This window comes from Pungitius pungitius, chromosome 18 (genome assembly GCF_949316345.1).
Source record: "Pungitius pungitius chromosome 18, fPunPun2.1, whole genome shotgun sequence".
NCBI lineage: Eukaryota > Metazoa > Chordata > Actinopteri > Perciformes > Gasterosteidae > Pungitius > Pungitius pungitius.
The window spans coordinates 2,584,381-2,604,920 of NC_084917.1; the positions used below are offsets into that span (position 1 = coordinate 2,584,381).

The window sequence follows — 20,540 nt, forward strand, 5'->3', positions numbered from 1 at the left end:
TCAAAACACTTCCACCGACCCACGTGGGTTAAACGTGCCGGGGCGACGCGTCAGCGAACCGGAAGTAGTAACACCGAAAGCGGTCCCACCTCCAGCGGCGTTATGTATCTGTTACGCAGCCGGGTTTCCTCTTCTTCCTTGACGCTTTGACTGAGGATGGCTTCTCTAAAAGCGGCGCTGGTTTGTTCCACCCGGCTGTTAAAGACCCCGCGACAAAAGGTGCGTGACGCGTTTTCACTCCGCCGGGGCGCGTGAACGTGTGAATGTCAAGCAGCATCTGAGCGTGTGTTTTTATTTTCTTCTTCTTCTTCTTTCTGTCCTCGCAGTCGCATGTCGTTTACGTCACGAGGACCCTCGTCCTGCCCGGGCCGCCACTCTTCAGACGGCCCGAAGGTAAACTGGGAATAAACATTGAAGATGAAACTCAAAAAAGTAACTCAGAAACGATTTAAAGCCAATAGGTACAAACAATTCTATAACATTACCTGGACTTTTTTGGACAAATATTCCATCTGATAAGATTCAAGTCAAGGTCAAGTTGTCTTAAACTTCGACTCTCATGTTGTGGGATGAATACGAATTCTGATTAACCTCCCATCTCGTCCACCTCGCCTTCTTACATTACATTACATGTTATTAAGCTGACGCTTTTATCCAAAGCGACTTACAATAAGTGCATTTCCACATAGAGATACAAACTCAGAAGAACAAGTAACAAGAAAGTACCATTTCATCAAATAAGCAGTTTCAAAACATGTTATAGAAAAGTGCCATTATAGGTGCAATTTGAGTGCTACGATTTGTTAGTGCTACGGTTTGCTGAGTGTTTTTGTCGAGGTCTTCACACCTTGCTTTGCGTGACGTGTCTTTCCAGGTAGGTTCCTTACCTTTGGGCGACTGTCGAGCTCCACGGCAGCCAGAGGGGAAAAGGGAGAAGAGTCTCTCTTCAAATGGATCCTGCTGCTCATCCCCGTCACCGCCTTTGGCCTCGGCACTTGGCAGGTAGACCATGTTTGGGGGGGGGGGGGGTGATGAAATTATGCTTTGTTCTTGTTGGATGGACTCGTGACGCCTTTTTTGTCTCTGCGAAGATGAGACGGCGTCAGTGGAAAATGCAGCTGATCAATGATCTGAGGAGGCTGGTCACTGCGGAACCCATTCCGCTTCCTCTCGAGTGAGTCAAACAGAGCCGGGTTGTTCACTGGAGACCACTACAAGCAGCCTAGGGTTCTAAAAATACCTTTTTATAATGGTGCATAATTAAGAATTTAAAAAACAAACAAACATCTGTACTGTTGTGATCCATGTTGCCGTCCCCCTCCCCCCTCCCTGGTTCTTAGCCCCAACGAGTTGAAGGGCCTGGAGTACCGGCGGGTGAAGGTGCGCGGCCAGTTCGACCACGCGCGGGAGCTGTACGTCCTGCCGCGCTCGCCGGTCGACCCGGAGAAGGAGGCCAGAGAGGCGGGCACGCTGTCTTCCAGCGGAGAGACCGGCGCCAACGTCATCACGCCGTTCCACTGCACCGACCTGGGGTAGGGTTAAAAAAAACAAAAAAAAAACAGGTTGGATGTGGGGTCAGAAATATGGAAAACGGGACATTTTGCTCGCAGTCCGTCTGCTGACGGTCGGCCACCTTCGCCTGCAGCATCACGATCCTGGTGAACCGAGGGTACGTCCCCAAGCAGAAGGTCAGACCGGAGACCCGCATGAAGGGGCAGGTCAGTACCTCAGACGGTGGGACACATCTCTGCCCACATTACCCACAATGCAGTGTGAGGGCCGCTGATAGTCGTCTTCAGACTCAAGTGGTATCTTTTGAGGCAGTTTCATCAGATTTTGTTCAGCCTTTTAACCTACAGGTAGCGGCATTAAATATAGATGTCCTCTCGGCAGTTGGGAAATCAAAAAGTTTCCCCATTGATGCATCTTTCTTCCAGACAAGCTTTTGTCTCACCTCTAAACCACACAATATATTACTTCATATTGAAGGAAACAGTGGCCCCAAAGCTTCCCCCGTCACTTACATTTTTTATTTCCCCGCAGCCCGTTCACTTATTGAACAACATGTAATAACTTCCATTGTTTAGGTGGAAGGCGAGGTGGAGGTGGTCGGTGTCGTTCGACTGACCGAGAACCGGAAACCCTTCGTGCCGAACAACGACGTGGCGAGGAACCGATGGCACTACCGGGACCTGGAGGCCATGGGCGCCGCCGCCGGAGCGGAGCCCATCTTCATCGACGCAGACTTTGGTGAGATCCCGTGAGCCCAACAGTCTTCGACTCCACCACGTAATTATTCTTACGGTGTTGGGTGACCAGCAGCCTTGTGTGCCGCAGGGAGCACGACCCCGGGGGGGCCAATAGGAGGACAAACCAGAGTGACGCTGAGGAACGAACACATGCAGTACATGGTCACATGGTACGGACGCAACTTGTTGGCAACAACATTCAGTTGAGCAAGTTAACGGACTTGATTTGTCTTTCTCTCTCCAAAGGTTCGGCTTGTGCGCAGCCACCTCCTACATGTGGTACGCAAAGTTCATCAAGAAGATTGTGTGATGCATTGAATGTTTGAAATAGTGTTCATTGTGTATTAGCATCAAACTCTCTAGCACCTCATAACTGAAATAAAGCTCTATAAACTTACAGGACTATTTTTGGTGATTTTAGAAGTTTACCACTTACTGCTGTAAAAATAGTTTCCAGTTTAAGAAGTTTGTAATCTTTAAATGTAAATGTAATTTATTTACAAAATGTGTAAGTCCTTTAATCCTATTGAGGGAAAAATTATATATAAAAGTTATAACACTCAGAACATGCCTACTGAAGAAATTATATTAAATTTGGCTTGCATAATACATTTTAATTGAAAGGAAAAAAACAAACACTTTCATAGGACATACATCTTTTATTCCAAACATTTTAACCAAGCTTGGTTGCCAGTTCCTTGGCCTTTGCCTTCTCCATCTTACTGATGCGGGCTGTGGATTTGGGGCCCATGATACCACCTCCCCAGTGACGACGGATCTGAAAAACAAATTTAAAGAGATTAAAACTGGGCATCTTTTTTATGTTTATGGCAAGTCAACACCTGTAGAGAAGTGTGAAAGGTACATAACCGTCTAACCCCCAAAAAACTAATAACAATTTTGGCCAATGCTCAGGGTTAAAAAGCTCAAAAGCATCAGGGTGTCAGTTGAAGAAATTCGTGTCATCATTGCATTAAGGCCAAGTATCAAGACAGGTTACACTGTAGGCAGACTTAGAGCCTTCAAAGTCAATTACTAAAGTGGCAATGCTAAACTCCTTTGGGTTTAACACCCAGATGCACACTTGCATCCTGCCACATTGAGTCACAATTCCAAGAGTGCTTACCTCTTCATATCGGTCATTGTAGTTTGTCTTGATGGCTTCCACAAGCTTGGCAAGTGCACCTTTATCCTCACTAGAAAAAATGAAAGCCATTTTTAGACAATTTAGATAGCGTGAACAAGGAATAGATTCAAATACAGCCAACATTATTTTCATGCAGGCCCTACTTACGGGTTTGTCTGTGTGAAGGCCACTGAAGTGCAGGTCTTTCTGTGCACCAGTCTGCCCAGTCTAGCCTTTCCCTTGATGATGCAGTACGGGACGCCCATCTTGCGGCACAAAGCTGGCAGGAAGACGACGAGCTAGAGGAAAAAGGTGCACATTTAATTAACATGTTTCCTTCAAGTAATGCCAACGAATCGAGACAAAAACTGATCCACAATAAAATTGGTGGTCTCTGCTCAGGATTTAAAAAGTTTGATCCACACAGATGATTCAGGTGAAGAAATTCAAACATCATTGCTAGAGACCACATCCATCTGTAAACTGTCACTGAATGACAATCTTACCTCAATTGGATCCACATCATGGGCAATGATGACCAGCTGGGCTTTCTTGCTCTCCACCAGAGAAGTGACAGTGTTCACACCTGCAGAGAAAGGGGAAATTATCGTCTACCCGAACATAACCCTACCGTGAAAATCTATTTTACATCTAAACCTATATATATATTTCGGCCAATGCTCAGGGTTAAAAAGCTCAAAAGCATCAGGGTGTCAGTACAAGAAATTCGTGTCATCATTGCATTAAGGCCAAGTAAGACAGGTCACACTGTTCAGATTGGGCTGTCGACCCAGTCACTTCAAGGGCTTTCTGGGCAATTAAAAACATGTTAGCCACCAACGCTATTCCCCCCCCCCCCCCCTGTACCACAGGTAGGTACCGTACCTGCACGGAGGACAGGAGGCCTCTTTGTAGGGGTGTCTCCCTTTCCAGCTGCCTTCTGCTCAGCGCGGGCCATCAGCCTCTGCTTCTTCTCCTGCTTGGTCTCGGGCCTGTACTTGTGGGCCAGCTTGAACAGCTGTGTGGCTGAGGAGAAAATACAAATTCGTCACTCAACACAGTTTACACTACAGCGCGGATAATATACTCTGCTAGGAGTGGCATCAGTGATCTTGGTGGGTGTCAGCACAGCTGTTCAGTTAGCAAATATTCTTTCACATCACTTGCAATGCTATTAAGGACTTGACAGCCTATAACATAAGCGCTCTCCTCACTCACCGGTCTGGCGGTCCAGAGCCTGGGTGAACTGGTTGATTGCAGGGGGAACCTTCAGACGCTTGTAGAGGATGGAGCGCTGCCTCTGCAGGCGGATGTAACGTGGCCATTTCACAAAGCGTGTCAAATCACGCTTGGGCTGAATATCCTGGCCTGTAGGGGAGAGGAGGGATATAATTCATCAGTATTTTGAATTCATACTCAGGGGTCTTCATTGTCCCATCATACGTGCATCAGCGATCTTGGTGATAAAGGTTTGTCGGCAAGGAAGTTAAGATAGCAAATATTGTGGTCATCATCTGCACGGTTACAAGTTCTCAGAATTCTAACAAAAAAGGTACTCACCAATGCCAAAGTTCTTCGGCCTCTTCTCAAACAAGGGGTTGACTACTTTTTTGGTGTCATGTTTCTTGGCCACGGAAGGGGCAGGTGCCACCTTCTTCCCCTTAGCCTTCTTTCCCTTAGGCTGTAAAACAAAAGTTAGGAAACATTAAGTTACACGTTATAGAACGACTTGAACAGTCCAGTTTAGAAAAGAATCCATCTACGACCATGATTTAAATGTACGTGTAATCACAGAAATCTAACATGAATATTCCACTGCTCAAACTCCGCAGCGTGCATCGGCTCATGGACCCATTGCTTTGAATGAAAGTTGGCGTTGTCCTACCATCTCTATTTTAGCCCAACAGAGACTGCTCATCACGTTTTTAAAAAACGCAAAGCCACAAAGCCAGGCTCAAACGCATTGCATAGCGCAAGACCATCCATATTGCGGTCTAAACGGCTAGCATGCTACATAAACCCAACACCGAAGCCACCAGCCTGAATGCCCACAGTAAAACAGACCGGCTATTTACTTTAGGTATCAATTACCTAATTTGAACAACTACCGAGCTTAGCAGACAACGTGTAGTGATGCCGACAGCACTTCCCCGTGTTAGCAGGAAGAGGCAAGGCTCGGGCCCATAGAGCTAATCACCCTGATACACACTTGCATGGAAAATCGAGTTTAACTTCACTAACGTTAATTAACTCAAAAAAAGGCAAATTACTGGTCAATCCCATTTAAACTGAAAATGCGGACTAATTGAAACAGTTCTCCCGAAAACGAGCGTGTGTTCCGAGATTAGCTTTAGCTTCTGAGGGGGGGAGACACGGTGCAAATGCTATCGGCTACACAACGGTGAACTTCCAAGTTCTACCTCGAAAAAAACAACCATCCACGCAAAATATCGACACGACTTACACTTACAGGCTTCACTCAAGCCATTAGTGTATTTAACAGAGTAAGAAAGCGCATACATTTAGCGATGCAGGCAGATTCAAAAGATAGAATAGGTCCGGAGAAAGCTCAGCTATGTACCCACCATGTCGGTTCAGGCTGAAAGGAGGACCGAGGGATTCTGGGTAACTTAAATACCGCGAGGGTTGCGCCGTAACGACGTGGCTTCTGAAGCGCAGACCTGGAGTCAGATGTTGAAGCTTTAGCGTCGCGGTTTTTTTTTCTGAATCTGACTCAGAGTCAGTGTTAAAGAATACTGTCTCTGAACGTCATACTCGATGGGTCATTGGTTGTATACATTACCCAGCTCTAAAAGCGTGTAATAACGACGTGGTGAACGCACATTTACTGTATAATTTCGCTTCAACATTTGAGTATGTACATTTATGTAAACTCAAATTATTTGACTAAATTAAATTGCTTATAAAATAAAACCAACTTATAAAGTACCGGTGTTTATTGACTAGCAGTATGTAAAATAGTTATCTCCACGTTTATCAGCTGCAACATCACAGTGATTAACAAATTAAATAATTCACAACTCAACAACATCACACAGATGTTTATAATAGCTACTTTGCATTCGTTATATTGTAGTTGTGTATTTTAATGCCAATATATCAACTAAGTAACATTTTTAACGTATTGAACCAATTTCCTATAATGTAGCAATTTAATTTTAAACGGAATAATCATTTTTATTTAAAGTGTATGTAGTGGAGAAGAAAGTCTGAACATATGAAATATAATATAAAAACGTGTTAATAAAATAATGGTGACTTAATGGTGACGCATAATACATGTCGTTGTTAAAAAACTTTAACAACAATTTAGTTAAATGTATTAAATATATATTTAGGAAGGTATACCAAATTGTAATTTTTTATTTATTGAATCAATGAACCATATAATATGATATGATACAATCTTGGAAACCATTTGCATGAAGATCTTTTAATAATAACAATTGCGTCTACAAATTTACAAATAAATAAAAGATTAAAGTAAAGATCTTGAGATATTTTCTTCATAGTAAAACACTACCAGTCAACTTAAGATCATTTTGCTGTTGTTTGTTGTCGCTGCTCACTTCCGGGATCCGCCATTGCTGTAATAAAAAAAAAAACGTGCAGTTTTACGTCACTTCCGTAAACATGGCTATTTAACCTTCAGCTATTCGAATGGTTTCTACTCGTTATATTACTCGCGGGAACACGCCAACGATACATGTGATTAAAAATAAATAAGTTAAAAAAAAGAAGAAATTCCGCAGACCTGACGCCTGGATTTTGTCCGCCTGACGTCTCCACGTTCCCTCCTCTCTTCCTCCTCCGTTCCTCGTCCAGCCCTCAGACGTGCCGGGCCGTGCTGTGAATGGGAGCGGAGTTTTTTTTAATTTTTTTTTTTTTAGGTTGAGGGTGGGCTTGGGTATCGCGTCTCTCGGCTCTCCTGGACATCCCGTTAGCATCCTGTCGCCCTCTCGCCCGCATCCAGTAGGAACTGTTCCCCGAGAAGAAGGAAGAAGAAGAAGGAAAAAAAACAGCGATTGTCGTCGCGGACACCGCTTGTGTTGCTGAATTATCGGCTTTCATTAACCGCCGTCATCGCTGCAGACAGGAAGGTCCCCCCCCCCTCTCTCCCCTGAGCTTTTCGTGGGGTAAACAGAAGGCCCGTGAGGTGTTACATCCCATGGCTTCTGTGTGGGGACGAGGTGCCCGTGGGTTCCTTTTGGGGACGGTCGTGGTTCCGTGTTGAGATGTTGCAGATAGCTTTAGCTACTGCGGCCTGTCATCCGTATCACCATACGGTTTGGTTCAACTGTCACATATCAGCAGACGTCCCCCCCCCAGCCCCCGATGAAAGCGAGTAGCTATGGCCGAACAAGACATTTGTCCTCACCAGGATTCCATAGGAGAGCTGACCAAGGAGGACCTCCTCCAGAAATCCAAGGTGGGTTTTCATTCATTTACTGGAAATGTCAAAGATGTGTGCCATGGCCGACGTAATGTACTCAAAGTCATAACCCATCAGCTCTCTTTCTAACCCTCTCCTTTCGATTCAATTCACGCTGCAGGGAACCTGCCAGTCTTGCGGATCTGGGGGCCCAAACCTGTGGGCCTGTCTGCAGGTAGAGTCCTTAAAATGTCTTCTTGACCAGGGCATTTTCCGCTTTAGTTTCTGCGACCGTGTCACGTAAATGACGCCTGCTGCATTTCTGATAAGGTGGCCTTATAATAAACAATGTGGGGCACGGGTATTGAGACGTGTTAGAGATTTGATACTTTATAGTATTGCGTGAAACAATCAAAAGATTGAGGCGATTCAAGAGGATAGAAAGGCAGACGCGTTGATGTCCCCGTAAGAGAGGACAGGATTCGCAGGCTAACCGTCCCGCTGTCTCCGCTCTGCAGAGTGACTGCCCGTATGTCGGCTGTGGGGAGTCCAACGCCGACCACAGCACGCTGCACGCACAGGTAAAAACCCCTCTCTCACGGGGGCACACCTGTCCCTTGATGAGAAGAAGAAAAAAACCCCGCCTCAAACAGTGTGTTCCCCTGTTTGTTTCTTTTTTTTTTTTAGGCGGAGAAGCACAACCTGACGGTGAACCTGACCACGTTCAGGATCTGGTGTTATGTGTGTGAGCGGGAGGTGTTTCTGGAGCAGAGGCCCGCCCCCCACCGCCACTGTAAAGCCTCAGAGCAGGTACCACAGAGTGCAAAAAACGGTGCTGGAAATGAACTCGACCTGTTTCGGACTCCCCCCTCGCTATTTATAGCATCCGGTAATCTTTTTTTTTTTCTTCCTAGGAAGCAGCTCCTCAGCCGGTAGGTCACCACCTGAAAGCAGTGCCGATTGCCGTGGCCGAAGAAGAAGGCTCGGAGTCAGAGGATGACGAGCTTAAACCGAGAGGTACGGCGCGTTCAACGTCAACATTTCCTCTCCTAAACAACAGAAAACACAAGACTTCTCAAATGATTAAATCAGACAAAAAATGCTGTTCGAGGATAGGTGACATATTTAATATATATATATATATATATATTAAACTGCCTCGAGGCTGAAGAATATTTAATTGGCCGCTTCATATTTTAATCCAGACACCGGTGATAATTAACCCTTGGTGGTGACCTCCCTGTTCTGTTCTAGAAAACCAATCCTCTGCATCCTCTGGAGGCTCGGAATAACCGTGTGGCTTCTCCTTTTTCTTCTTCAAAGGTTTGACAGGAATGAAAAATATTGGGAACTCGTGCTACATGAACGCGGCTCTTCAAGCCCTGTCCAACTGGTGAGAGCACTCCCCCCTCTTCCTCTTCTGTTAATCCAGTCTCCTGCGGGTCGAAGCCGCTCGCGCTGATGCCAGTCGTTCCTCTCTTTGCTCTCCCCCCCCCCCCCCCCCACAGTCCTCCTCTGACTCAGTTCTTCCTGGACTGCAGCGGATTGGTCCGCACCGATAAGAAGCCCGCCCTCTGCAGGAGCTACCAGAAACTCATCTCAGAACTCTGGCATAAAAAACGGTAATAACCGCGCGCGACGCGACTTGAGAGTCAGTCAAGTGTCAGAATGCAGCAATACGAAGGCTTTTATGTACTAATGGCTCATTCACAGTCTATTAAACTAACTGTCATGGCGGCTACCCTCCCAGGCCCAGCTATGTCGTGCCTACCAGTCTGTCTCATGGCATCAAACTAGTAAACCCCATGTTTCGTGGTTACGCTCAGCAGGTAGGGGCAAGCAGCCAGCAGGTAACTACACCTGGCATCACTCAACAGCTTCACACGGTGTTGTTCTTTGTTTTCTGTGCTTTATTCACACATTCCCTGAAAATGAGTTGTCATTTTTTTTGCCATTAACAATTACATTTGTTCTTAATTACCAGAAGCTTTGCTTGAGTTGAGTTTACTTAGGGAATTTTTTTTCTTCACATTGTTAGGACTGAACCAAGTCATAAATGGTTTAGTAACTAAATGTAGAGAACAATGAAGGTAATTAGTAACTGGTATATTTCTTAAAACCATAGTAGGACATTTTGGAAGTGTGTTTTGTTACTTTCATGCACAGAAGCAGTTGGCTTTGCTCATCATGACAACACGTAACTTTTGTTCTTGAACTTTTGTACAAATTAAACTTTTGTAAGGTGTTACATATTAACCTTTTAGATGTGGTAGAGGACCTCTACGTAGCGTCAAACTGCATGCAGAATCTGTGACCTTTGTCAGTACACAAAAACAACTCAAATCTCCGTAAATTGTTGAATTATCAATGTAGTCAGTTTAAAATGTTTTCATGTTAGATTCAGGCTTAATGCATGCGATTGTGTGAAGGGTCTGATTATGTTGGATGGGGATTGTCAATGAAAAGTACCCATACTGCATTATTTCAGAGGTTATTATACGGTTCTACTTCTTCCCCCCTCAGTATTCAAAATGCTTTTTTTGTTGCAAAGACACACAACATTAAGCACACGCATCTCTTTGCATGGCCCTGTTTTGAAAAAGTCATTTTCTGTGTGTGTGTGTGTGTGTGGCCGCCCTTGTGCATCCTCGCGTTGAGTCAGTGCAATGTGCCTCCCTCGCCACAGGACACCCAGGAATTCCTGCGCTGCCTCATGGACCAGTTGCACGAGGAGCTGAAGGAGCCTCTGACCGAATGCAGCATGAGCAGGGAGGGGAGCGACGGCGAGGAGACGAGGGACGGAGACCGCTCGCCGTCCGAGGACGACTTCCTGTCCTGCGACTCCGGCTCCAGCAGTGACCGCGGGGAGGGAGGGACGGCCGGGGACGGCGAGCCGCTCCTGCAGGACACGTGCGACGGGGTCAGGGCGCCGGCGGCGGCGGCGGGGGCGGCGGCGGCGGGCGCCGGGGTCGCCGCGTTGATCTCCGAGAAGGAGAGGCTGAAGGAAAGGAGGGTCTCCGGCTCGCCGCTCCACGGCGGCTCGCAGGAGATGGACGAGGACGCCGACGTGGACACGGCAGCGGAGGTGTCGCTTCCCGAGAGAGGGGAGGGGTCGGAGGGGGAAGAGGAGGGGCCGGCGCCGAGCGCCACCGCAGAGGTCCAGAGCCAGGAGAACAACCAGTTATCCGATGCCGGGGAAGGGCAGGACCACGGCAGCAGCGCCTCAGGTAGTGGATTCCTCCGTGTGATTGAGCGCTTCAAAAGGGTCTGTGTCGCAACGTGCTTTTCTCCCCCCCCCCCCCCCCCCCCAGAGCCGGACAACGAAGTGTCAATGAACCAGGCCCCGTCCACTCCCTGCAGCCCAGTGCGAGCCCTCCAGGAGCTGCACCCCAAACTGTCCTCCAGCGCCCCTCGCTCCAGCCCCCTGCGCTCCGCAGGACCAGCGTACTCCTTCAAGAAAGGTGCGATGGGCTCTACTGACTCTCCCTTGAATGTGTACATTTGCACCAGAAGGTCAGGTGAGGGAAGTTCCGGTCACATTTGGAGCCACTGGAGACTTGCAGCTGCATGATTTAGGACGTCAAAGCCTTTTGAGTTTGATGAGATGTTGTTGAATCCGGGGAGGGTTTCAGGCTCCTGAGGGTGATGCGTGTAGATGCCTGGTCTACATGGGGGCAGAGGTTGGATGTCAAATCAAACCACATCAAGTATTTCCCCTGACATCCTTCTCTCTCTCTCTCTCTCTCTCCGTTATGAATCTTTCAGCTCAGCTGCAGCTCAGCGCCAGGAAGAAGAAACAGTCCCACTATCGCAGCGTGATCTCGGACATCTTCGACGGCTCCATCCTCAGCCTGGTCCAGTGTCTAACGTGCGACCGGGTGAGCTGTGCTTCATTTAAACACCAGGGGGAGCTACATGCTCAGTCACAAAGGGACGTTTAGACGTTTTTCTGTGTCATTCCCGAGTTCACAAATCCCTTATTTTGAAAAGACAGATGTTGAATGATGTTTATATGAACCACACCCACACATTATATTTAGATAAACCTATGTTTGAAAGCTCGGCCCTTTTCTGTGTGATTGTGCGACAGGTCTCTACGACAGTGGAAACCTTCCAAGACTTGTCGCTCCCTATTCCTGGTAAAGAGGACTTGGCCAAGCTCCACTCGTCCATACATCAGAACCTTCCAGTCAAGACGGGCCTGAGCCCCGACACCTACGGCTCGCAGGGCTGGATCCCTTTCATCATGGACTCCATACGCCGGTCAGTGGAGCGCCTCACACCCTCGTGTTTTGAGTGCACCACAGCTTTTACTTTGGCTTATTGAGGACGTTACTTTCCTAAGCAGTAAGGCTTGAGGCTGTACTTTATCGTCCAATAATGTAACAGTTCGAGGGCGTTGTTAGGCCCGATGCGCAGGAAACCCTCCAACTGCTACATTATTGAAGATAAAGTACTGCCTCAAGTACCTTATTGCTTCATAAATTGTAAGCAAATTGCTGCCTTTCATCACAAAATAGTTGTAGCCACCAAACGTTGTGTATCTCTAAGTCTAGAGAATAAATAGTCCAAATAGGTGCATGTAAACGGCCTTGGGTCCCGCACCGTCTCATTCATTCACATCGCTCATGACGTCCACCTTAATTGTCCGAAACTGATGCAAAATCAAACCAGTTAGTTTGAGTGATACGGAACGCTCGCTGAATAATGTGACTCACTCTCAACCAACCAGAACGCTGGATTTCATGTACCCGTGTTATAAAGATAAATAAGGCAAGTGGAATCTTGAGGTTTTTCTTTCTCTCTTTTTAATCGCTCACAGAAATAAAACAAAATTCCACATCTCTGAACACCAAAAAATTCAACGTTGCGCCGCTTCCTTGTAAATGCCAGCCTGCATGGTGGAAATAATGAGCTTCACCAAGAGGATGCAGGTGAGGGCTTGTAGGCATCACGAAGGCTCCTCTAACTGCCAGCGAGAAGTAGAGCGACACCACGGCGGACAATCAGCCCCTCACATCTGCTCTCACAAATCTATGTTTCAAGCCTGCAAGCTGATAGAAATTGCGTGTGTGGTTAATGCAGCGGGGGGGGAGTCCCTTGACGAGTTCCGGCAGTCAGACCGGGGCTGATGAGTGAGATGGAGATCTGGTCGATCTGGTGCTGCAGGATAAGATTGGAGAGCAGAGCCAACAAAAGCAGTGCAGTCGGTCGTGTGGTCATGCCACTGACAGAGGGTGCCTGTGCATTCCTGCACTCTGTTACCTGTATCAATCACCTTAGATATTGGACCAAGCAGCATCATGAGAGAGCTGGTGACGTCGTTCGGGGAATTTAGTGCTCTCTGAGGGGTTGGGGACAGAATGTTTCTCTCTTTCTTTCTTTTTGGGGGTCGCTTCGTGGTTAAAGGTCCTTTCTGTCAGCGGGATCTCTGCTAAGGGGGAGGGCCTAAAAGAAGCTCCGGGGCTGTAATGGCTGTGTCTCTTTGCATTACGCCTTCCGAAAACAGGTTCGTGGTCTCGTGTATCCCCAATTGGTTCTGGGGGCCCATGGTGACGCTGGAGGACTGCCTCGCCGCGTTCTTTGCCGCGGATGAACTCAAAGGTGAACTATGCCACACTGACGCACTCTGTCGTTCAGAATGGTGAGAAAGTACATTTTGTAAACGATACGATCGCATTCTTTCTACTCGCAGGGGACAACATGTACAGCTGTGAGAGGTGTAAAAAGTGAGTATGTAGTGAATACAGATGGAGACACAAAGGGGACCTGGGCAAACTAAAACATTTTTTTCGTTTTCTACAGGTTGAGAAATGGTGTCAAATATTGCAAAGTGCTTAGACTTCCGGAGGTACACATTTCTTTTTTTAATCTCCTCTCCTTCTTGCTGCAGATAACACGTTAAATATTGCACCATCTACAATTTTCTCTGCTTAATGAGGTCTTTTCTTTTTTTGGGTTTGTGCAGATTCTTTGCATTCACTTGAAGCGCTTCCGGCACGAGGTCATGTACTCGTTCAAGATCAGCAGCCACGTGTCCTTCCCGCTGGAGGGCCTGGACATGCAGCCCTTCCTGGCCAAAGAGAGTCCGTCCCAGGTCACCACATACGATCTGCTCTCGGTCATATGTCACCACGGCACTGCAGGAAGTACGCCAGATCACCTTCAAACGTTATCCAGCACATTTCAGGAGATCTAATCTGTTTTTGGGTTAGGGTTTTTTTTAATGCATTTTCTTCTCTCTTGTGGTGCCTGCAGGCGGTCACTACATAGCTTACTGTCAGAATGTGATCAATGGCCAGTGGTATGAGTTTGACGACCAGTACGTCACGGAGGTGCACGAGACGGTGGTGCAGAACGCGGAGGCCTACGTGCTGTTCTACAGGTGAGGATCCAAAGGCCCTAAGACGGTCACCAACGTTTTCGGGGCCTGAATCCGTGTCTCCTGAATGTCACCGTTCTCTCTCTCCGGGGGCCCCGTGCAGGAAGAGCAGCGAGGAGTCGGTGAGAGAGAGGCAGAAGGTCGTGGCCCTGGCCAACATGAAGGAGCCCAGCCTGCTGCAGTTCTACATCTCCAGAGAATGGCTCAACAAGTTCAACACCTTTGCCGAACCGGGACCCATCAGCAACCACACGTTCCTTTGCCAGCACGGAGGTGTGTGGGAGAGACCTCGTGATGACGGAGATTTAAATGAAGAGATGCCCTTGGGTTCCATATTGGATCCAGTGTTTTATTTATTTAACTGTTAAAGACAGATTTGCGAGTTAGAATGAATGTGTTTTTTTTTAGGATAGTTCACAGGTTTTGATGTCGTAAGTGGGAAAAAAAAAAAAGTTATTGGTCTCCCGCACAGACCTCAAAAGGTCATAAATGTTGTTCTTTAACTTGAGTACATTTCTTTTATCTCTGTACAGGGATCCCACCGTTTAAATACCACTACATAGACGACCTAGTTGTGATCGTTCCTCAGAACGTGTGGGAGTACCTTTACAACAGGTGAATATGAAACAAGTTTAAAATTTCCCTTTTGAGGGTGTGTGTCTGACAAATCGTTCCATATGATACAAATGAAATGTGAGGTAAGTCACCTCAACATTTACTTCATGGAGTGTTTTTATCTGCAAAGAAAAGGCTCCGAAAAACCAGAACCTTCAACTCCAAACATCCTTTGAAAGTTAGCCACCACCTAAAGAGACGAACATGTACCTTGGTTGAGACCAAAATAAAATGAGTGAATGTCATCAGGTGACTACAAATACAAGTGAATGCTAATTTTCCTCTGTATCTTCTGGTTGTGTAAAGGGGAAACTGTTTGCTTCAAGTTTGTGGCCCAAATGCGTTAAGTCTGTTGGATTGTAGTTGACCTTCTACTTATGATTATTAAATATAATAATTATTTATACAGCTAAAGATGTAGCTCTACAATGGAGTAAAAAATTTAAAATGAAAAAAAGGACGGCAAAAGCGGAGAGCGAGCCCTGAATTTGATTATTTTTTTTCCTCTAAATGTCTGCGTTTCTGTCCCAAGTTTTGGAGGCGGCCCCGCGGTGAACCACCTGTACATGTGCACCGTCTGCCAGGTGGAGATCGAAGCGTTGGCGAAGCGCAGGAAAACCGAAATAGACACTTTCATCAAGGTAAAGGGCCCCCCCCGCACTCCGCACGAGTTGTACCTGTGCGCTCAGCGCCGCGTGTTCGACTGAGCAGGTTCCTCTCGCCGTCTGAACAGCTGAACAAGGAGTTCCAGGCCGAAGAGGCTCCGGCGGTGATCCTGTGCATCAGCATGCAGTGGTTCCGAGAGTGGGAGGGCTTCGTGAAGGGCAAAGACAACGGTGAGAGGGAAAGACGCGGAAACACAGCGGCGCAAGCGAGGCACCTCGTCTTTCTGTCTCCAGCCTGAATCTTTTTTTTTTTTTTTTTTACCTCATTTTGTCATCTCAGAGCCGCCCGGTCCCATCGACAACAGCAAAATCGGTGTTATGAAAGGAGGCCACGTGCAGCTCAAGCAAGGTGAACCTCGGTGTAAGAAGTGGAAATGAAAATGTGAAAAAACAGGGAGTCATTAAACCATCCTTTTATGCCCCCCCCCCCTCAGGTGCAGACTACGGTCAGATCTCGGAGGAGACGTGGCAGTACCTGTTGGGGACTTACGGCGGCGGCCCCGAGATCGCGGTGAGACAGACCGTCGCTCCGGCCGACCCCGACAGCCTTCACGGGGAAAGGAAGATCGAGGCGGAAACCAGAGCACTTTGAGAAAGAGGAGGGCAAAAAAAAAAAAGAGGTTGGGAGGAGGGGGGGGGGGAAATCCACGCTGTGGAAAATCCCGTGGACCCCACGTGAGAGACCCTCACATTCCCCCCCCCCCCCGGGCCATCGTCGGGTTTAAACTTACCGGCAGGTGACGCGTGGCTTCCTTCCTGGAAGCCGCTCCGCCCATCAGATTCCTCTGGTCAGCTGAGATAGCGGAGAATAAACATCTGTAAATACGATCCAGACAGTTTGAGCCGAGGGGCCCTTCGAGCGGACCATTTGTTCTCCACATGCGTTTCATTTCCAGGTCTCCAGGTCCCCCCCCCCCCCCCCCCCCTCCCCCCTTTCCCACTCCTGATGATTTTGCACCTCGGTGAAGAAGCACTTTGTAAATGTAGCAACGCGCCATGAGCCGCGTCGCAGGAGGGCGAACCCGCTACCTGAATATCACGTAGTTTTATTTATTGAATAACTCTGATCTTTAATGTTACGGTGTACAAAGAAATAAAGCGTTGTGTCACGTCTGTGGAAGTGGTTTTTGGCAGCGGTCGGAGGTTTTTTTTTTTTTTTTTCTTCTTCTTTTTATCGGAATCTACGACCAAACTTTCCGCTGTTTGCCTGTTGATGGAGAGCGACATCGAGCGAGAGGCAGCGCAGCAATTGTTCTCCTGCACCAACGACCTTTTAGTGCACAGTGTAACGCTCAGGAATACAAGCTTCTTTTGTTTGGTTGAGCCGGTGAAACGGTCCGATAAAAGAACTACAAGCAACAAAAGGCCGTCTGCAGGGTCCATTTGAAAAGCTTCAAAATGCATGTGACTGCTATTTTAATTTGCTCAAAATGCACAATAAGGTATTTTCTGGGCTCAAAATTATGAAATATTTAGCAGTATCCAGGCTTTAATGTAGATACATGTCTATTGTTTTAAATAGTTTCTGAAAGGACAAACTAATAAGATAATGTCCTTGATAGTTGGAATACGACGGGCTGAAAATTACCAAAGTTAGTTGTGCAACAAAATGTGGAAACTGGCTTTCCAAATAACAACTTACACAGTAAGTTTCCTAATGGTTCTGAAACGTAACGGAGGGAACATCCTCTTTTCAGTTCTTAAGTAGAGATTATCCAGAAAGACCACTATTGCAATACCTGTTTCAACAAAGCGAGGGCAGTACTTTCACCATGTAATCATTTAGAAAAGAACATGCACACATCCAGACAACAGGTCATCGGTATCATTTCTTATTAAGCATTATATTTGTATTGTTTGTTAGTGTGGAGGCATCAGAAAGATGAAGCTGTGGTGGAATGTCACACCACGAGCCATTTGCTTGTAAAATATTTCCTTTTTGTACAGGATGCTTTTTTTTTTGCATTGTAAATATATTCATCATCGCTAATTGAGTTTGATTACATGGTGGTGAATAATAAGCCCTCTATTGCAACGGTTCATGTCGAAAGAACCAGATTCCACTCTTGTGCTTCTCGCTTGTATTTTTCTTTTACAAACGTAAAGTGTAATGTTTTCTGTTCAATTGATACATTTAAATGTTTAAAAGCTAAAACAAGAAAAAATGATGTAATATTCTTAGTGACTTATGTCTAAATAGTAATTGCATTCAGTTAGTAGCTGCTACTTACCTGCTTAAATGGAGGAGTGACAGCATCCCAAAGCCTATTTGTGAATGGGAAAGAAACAAGAATTACTTGAAAAGAAATGTAATTTTCAGTCTTGAATTCATTTAAATAAGTCCGTATTAAATAACAGCATTAAGGCGATGAAATCTTGAAATATAAGCAAATAAGCTTAAATGTGAAAAAAAAGTAGTTTATGATCTGCCTGGAACACAGAAGATGCGTGTGATTATTATCTGTAGCTTCATCACCACGTACCCTTTCACAATATCATTTGAGACATTGAGCTATACAGAAAGATAACAGCAGCTTTAAGTCTTAAAGCTGATCGTTTAAAGTTAATCAAACAGGAACTGAACCTTGAAGCCCTCAGAAAAAAAACATGAAGAGACGGAGATCAATAAAGCTAAATCTGCAACAGATGCTCAGATCGCCGCCCTGAAAATCCAAAGTGACCAAAACCATTCGATACTAACAAAAATACAGCAGACATTAATCATATTAATGACTCCATTTGTCCCTGTTTTATTTCTCAATGTTTCCAAAAAGCAAATCACCATCTTAAGATAATGTGTGTGTGTGTGTGTGTGTGTGTGTGTGTGTGTGTGTTAGATACTTCTTATCAGGCGTAAGTGCAATGCAAAAATAATCTTTGTGATCTCATGATGAAAGAGGCGCTAGACAGCCTTCAGACCGAGGCAGTGCAGCTCATTACATTACAGGGAGACGTAATTACTTTGTTATTCCCACCCACGAGCTTGTGTTACAGCACGCACCGTAGCTATGCGTGAGATTTCCACTCCACGGGGGGGGGGGGGGGGGGGGGGGGGGAACAAAAACAAACACCACATCACCAGCATCGCTGTGGTCAGGGTTCGGGGTTTATCGTCACAGGCTGGAAGCAGCACGATTTCACACTCACGTTTTTTCCTCCCGAAAGGTTACAGCGCGTGTGTGTGTGTGTGTGTGTGTGTTGCCGGCCATTCGGCCATGATGACGGAGACGAGGGCTTTGATGAAGAACAGACTCGGGCGGTCTGGGTGTAATTACTCACGGACGCTAAAAGGACTTACATTCCCTGGTCTGTGTGTTTTAAGTTGCTTTGATGTAAAAAAGGGAAACATAGCTGCCAAAAATGGGGGGGGAGGGGGAAGCACTAATGTTCTGGATAAATATGTAAGAAAAACCTGATTTGATGTTGCATGTGAAGATGAGGGAAACCGAGGTGTCTCTGCTGTGTCCCTTCACTCGTGGTGGGATGGGTGCGGCGAGTACAAGCAGCGCACCTCCTGCCCATCCCGTCCTCGTCATTGATGACTCTCTCCGCGCGGTCAGGTGAGGTCAGGCGAGGTCAGGTGCTTGATAAGGTCCATCGGATGAAGTGGGAATAATTACCAGAACACGCGTTGACATATACTGGGCCCGTGAGAAATGGTAAAATGAGCTGCGCCGGTTTCGCGCCCGGCTCTGAAAAGCATCTAGAATGTGTTGACGATGTTGACACACGGACGCATCATTGGTTGCCGGAGTAACCAATTACACCAAGTCATCAATCAGGGACCTCAGGGGGGGGAAATGCAGCAAACCTATTCTAAATTCCTTCCATTTTTTTTCACAATGATATGGCTATAAAGTTTATTTCTTTTCTTAGCCGCGTCTGATCCGTCACAAAGCTTGAAGTTGTTTTAAAGTGGACGACAAAAAGTGAGGCAGCTTTTAGTTTTATGTTGCGAGCCGTTAAAACGTCCTGCTCCAAATCCCCCCCCCCCTTCTCTCCCCGTCCCCTCCCTGCCTCTGGACTAGAAGGTTTTATTGCAGTTTATAACGTTGTATATACAGTTACAATTTAGGAACTTTGAACCGCTCATTAAACTGTAGCGATTCTGATGCATCCAAATGACCTACGTAGGTCAACAAGTCCATTTCCAGAAATGTATTCTTAAATAGAGGTTCTCTGCCAAAATGAATTGTATTTATGTTTTTTTTTTAAATGCTTACATTGCGTTTCATTCTTTGAGAATTCCATTGCACGCGTGTAACTTGTCTTATCTTGCTTAACAGCGAAGAGACGACGACTGACGAGAAATGCATGTGTCCGAGGTCCAGATCCTGTGTTGATCCTGCACACAGAAGATAAGCATCAGAGTGCTGCAGCGTCCCCGCACCAGACGCCACAGAGACCTCCAGGAACCAAACCCCCGCTGGACCGCTCGGGGGGGGGGGGTGTTTCAGGAGAAGGCGGTGCTGTAAATATTTACAGTGCCGTGTCTGGCAGCTCTTGGAGACGGAGAACACCTTGAGATTACGTGACTCTGACCTATTTACTCCCAGTCAGCCTCGCTGAGGCCTTTTGGCTGTTTTATTTCTTTTTATTCACTTTGTACAATAGTTTTTTACATCTATATCATCTAGCACAGTGGTTCTCAGCTGGTTCTGGCTCTGGGACCCACCATCACCCCTTAATGACAAGCACAAACATTCTCAACATCTCAAATTTATTCAAAATCAAGTTCATAAGCTGAATTTGCTGCTGAAAACATGGACGAGCGGGCAAAAAAACCGACACTCCGCTGGATTAAAAAAGTCCCTTCAAAATAAAATCACAGGATGATTTTTTTTGATTTTATTATTCTAATTTTTATTTTCCCATGCAAAAGGCCCGCGACCCACTAAAAACGGGTCCACGACCCACCAGTTGAGAATCACTGATCTGGCATATTCTACACACAACCTAATGTTGGTTTACTCTTATCGGTAAATGTTAATATACAATAGATAGTGTTTCTCACCTGGAACAAGATGCAGGTGAGTTAGTGTCTCCTGTGCGCAGAGTAACTGTTTACACCTGTATAGTCGGCCTCCTGACGTGTTGCCACACACACACA

General features: G+C 46.4%; 3 protein-coding genes and 5 non-coding genes across 10 annotated transcripts in view; 2 read left to right on the forward strand and 6 right to left on the reverse strand.

Moving 5' to 3' along the window:
• Positions 1–80: 80 nt before the first annotated feature.
• LOC119226733 (surfeit locus protein 1) lies at positions 81–2,646 on the forward strand. Its single transcript, XM_037484977.2, has 9 exons — positions 81–219; positions 327–393; positions 875–1,002; positions 1,092–1,174; positions 1,341–1,532; positions 1,646–1,718; positions 2,088–2,250; positions 2,338–2,419; positions 2,496–2,646. The coding sequence occupies exons 1-9, from the start codon at positions 157–159 to the stop codon at positions 2,557–2,559; spliced, it is 915 nt and encodes a 304-aa protein (XP_037340874.1). The 5' UTR covers positions 81–156; the 3' UTR covers positions 2,560–2,646.
• A 242-nt stretch (positions 2,647–2,888) lies between these two features.
• The window catches only part of rpl7a (ribosomal protein L7a), a 54,624-nt gene continuing 36,972 nt past the window's right edge, over positions 2,889–20,540 (reverse strand). Inside the window, exons 1-8 of one of the 2 annotated variants that reach the window (XM_037484978.2) lie at positions 5,961–6,088; positions 4,936–5,056; positions 4,594–4,743; positions 4,261–4,401; positions 3,882–3,961; positions 3,544–3,674; positions 3,376–3,445; positions 2,889–3,027 (exon numbers count right to left, since the gene is read on the reverse strand). In XM_037484978.2, coding sequence (XP_037340875.1) covers positions 2,923–3,027; positions 3,376–3,445; positions 3,544–3,674; positions 3,882–3,961; positions 4,261–4,401; positions 4,594–4,743; positions 4,936–5,056; positions 5,961–5,963 — 801 coding nt within the window. In that variant the 5' untranslated portion in view covers positions 5,964–6,088 and the 3' untranslated portion in view covers positions 2,889–2,922. Of the gene's footprint in view, positions 3,028–3,375; positions 3,446–3,543; positions 3,675–3,881; positions 3,962–4,260; positions 4,402–4,593; positions 4,744–4,935; positions 5,057–5,960; positions 6,089–20,540 lie in introns of those variants that run through there. The other variant, XM_062558748.1, reaches the window with a different exon arrangement.
• On the reverse strand, positions 3,156–3,223 carry LOC119227140 (small nucleolar RNA SNORD36). The gene has a single exon (XR_005121311.2). It is a non-coding gene; the product is annotated as a small nucleolar RNA SNORD36 (small nucleolar RNA).
• On the reverse strand, positions 3,769–3,837 carry LOC119227147 (small nucleolar RNA SNORD36). Its single transcript, XR_005121318.1, has one exon. It is a non-coding gene; the product is annotated as a small nucleolar RNA SNORD36 (small nucleolar RNA).
• Positions 4,052–4,119, reverse strand: LOC119227146 (small nucleolar RNA SNORD36). The gene has a single exon (XR_005121317.1). It is a non-coding gene; the product is annotated as a small nucleolar RNA SNORD36 (small nucleolar RNA).
• LOC119227149 (small nucleolar RNA SNORD24) lies at positions 4,475–4,543 on the reverse strand. Its single transcript, XR_005121320.1, has one exon. It is a non-coding gene; the product is annotated as a small nucleolar RNA SNORD24 (small nucleolar RNA).
• LOC119227148 (small nucleolar RNA SNORD24) lies at positions 4,820–4,894 on the reverse strand. The gene has a single exon (XR_005121319.1). It is a non-coding gene; the product is annotated as a small nucleolar RNA SNORD24 (small nucleolar RNA).
• usp20 (ubiquitin specific peptidase 20) lies at positions 7,000–16,072 on the forward strand. Of its 2 annotated transcripts, none has more exons than XM_037485087.2 (23): positions 7,000–7,825; positions 7,950–8,003; positions 8,287–8,349; positions 8,456–8,578; positions 8,683–8,785; positions 9,092–9,161; positions 9,277–9,390; positions 9,519–9,618; positions 10,455–10,995; positions 11,080–11,229; positions 11,534–11,646; positions 11,859–12,031; positions 13,278–13,372; positions 13,464–13,497; positions 13,574–13,619; positions 13,737–13,917; positions 14,027–14,153; positions 14,254–14,423; positions 14,684–14,765; positions 15,298–15,406; positions 15,499–15,601; positions 15,711–15,779; positions 15,865–16,072. In XM_037485087.2, the coding sequence occupies exons 1-23, from the start codon at positions 7,748–7,750 to the stop codon at positions 16,020–16,022; spliced, it is 2,856 nt and encodes a 951-aa protein (XP_037340984.2). In that variant the 5' UTR covers positions 7,000–7,747; the 3' UTR covers positions 16,023–16,072. The 2 variants fall into 2 exon arrangements, with proteins under 2 accessions (XP_037340984.2, XP_037340985.2); XM_037485088.2 differs by having other exon boundaries at positions 9,519–9,597.

Bases quoted from the DNA above. Each gene is read 5' to 3' on its own strand.
- usp20 (XM_037485087.2), top strand. From the start codon at position 7,748: ATGGCCGAACAAGACATTTGTCCTCACCAGGATTCCATAGGAGAGCTG. The intron at 9,391-9,518 runs GTAATAACCGCG...CTACCCTCCCAG, and splicing joins GAACTCTGGCATAAAAAACG to GCCCAGCTATGTCGTGCCTA. The intron at 12,032-13,277 runs GTCAGTGGAGCG...TTCCGAAAACAG, and splicing joins ATCATGGACTCCATACGCCG to GTTCGTGGTCTCGTGTATCC.
- LOC119226733 (XM_037484977.2), top strand. From the start codon at position 157: ATGGCTTCTCTAAAAGCGGCGCTGGTTTGTTCCACCCGGCTGTTAAAG. The intron at 1,533-1,645 runs GTAGGGTTAAAA...CTTCGCCTGCAG, and splicing joins TTCCACTGCACCGACCTGGG to CATCACGATCCTGGTGAACC. The intron at 1,719-2,087 runs GTCAGTACCTCA...TCCATTGTTTAG, and splicing joins AGACCCGCATGAAGGGGCAG to GTGGAAGGCGAGGTGGAGGT.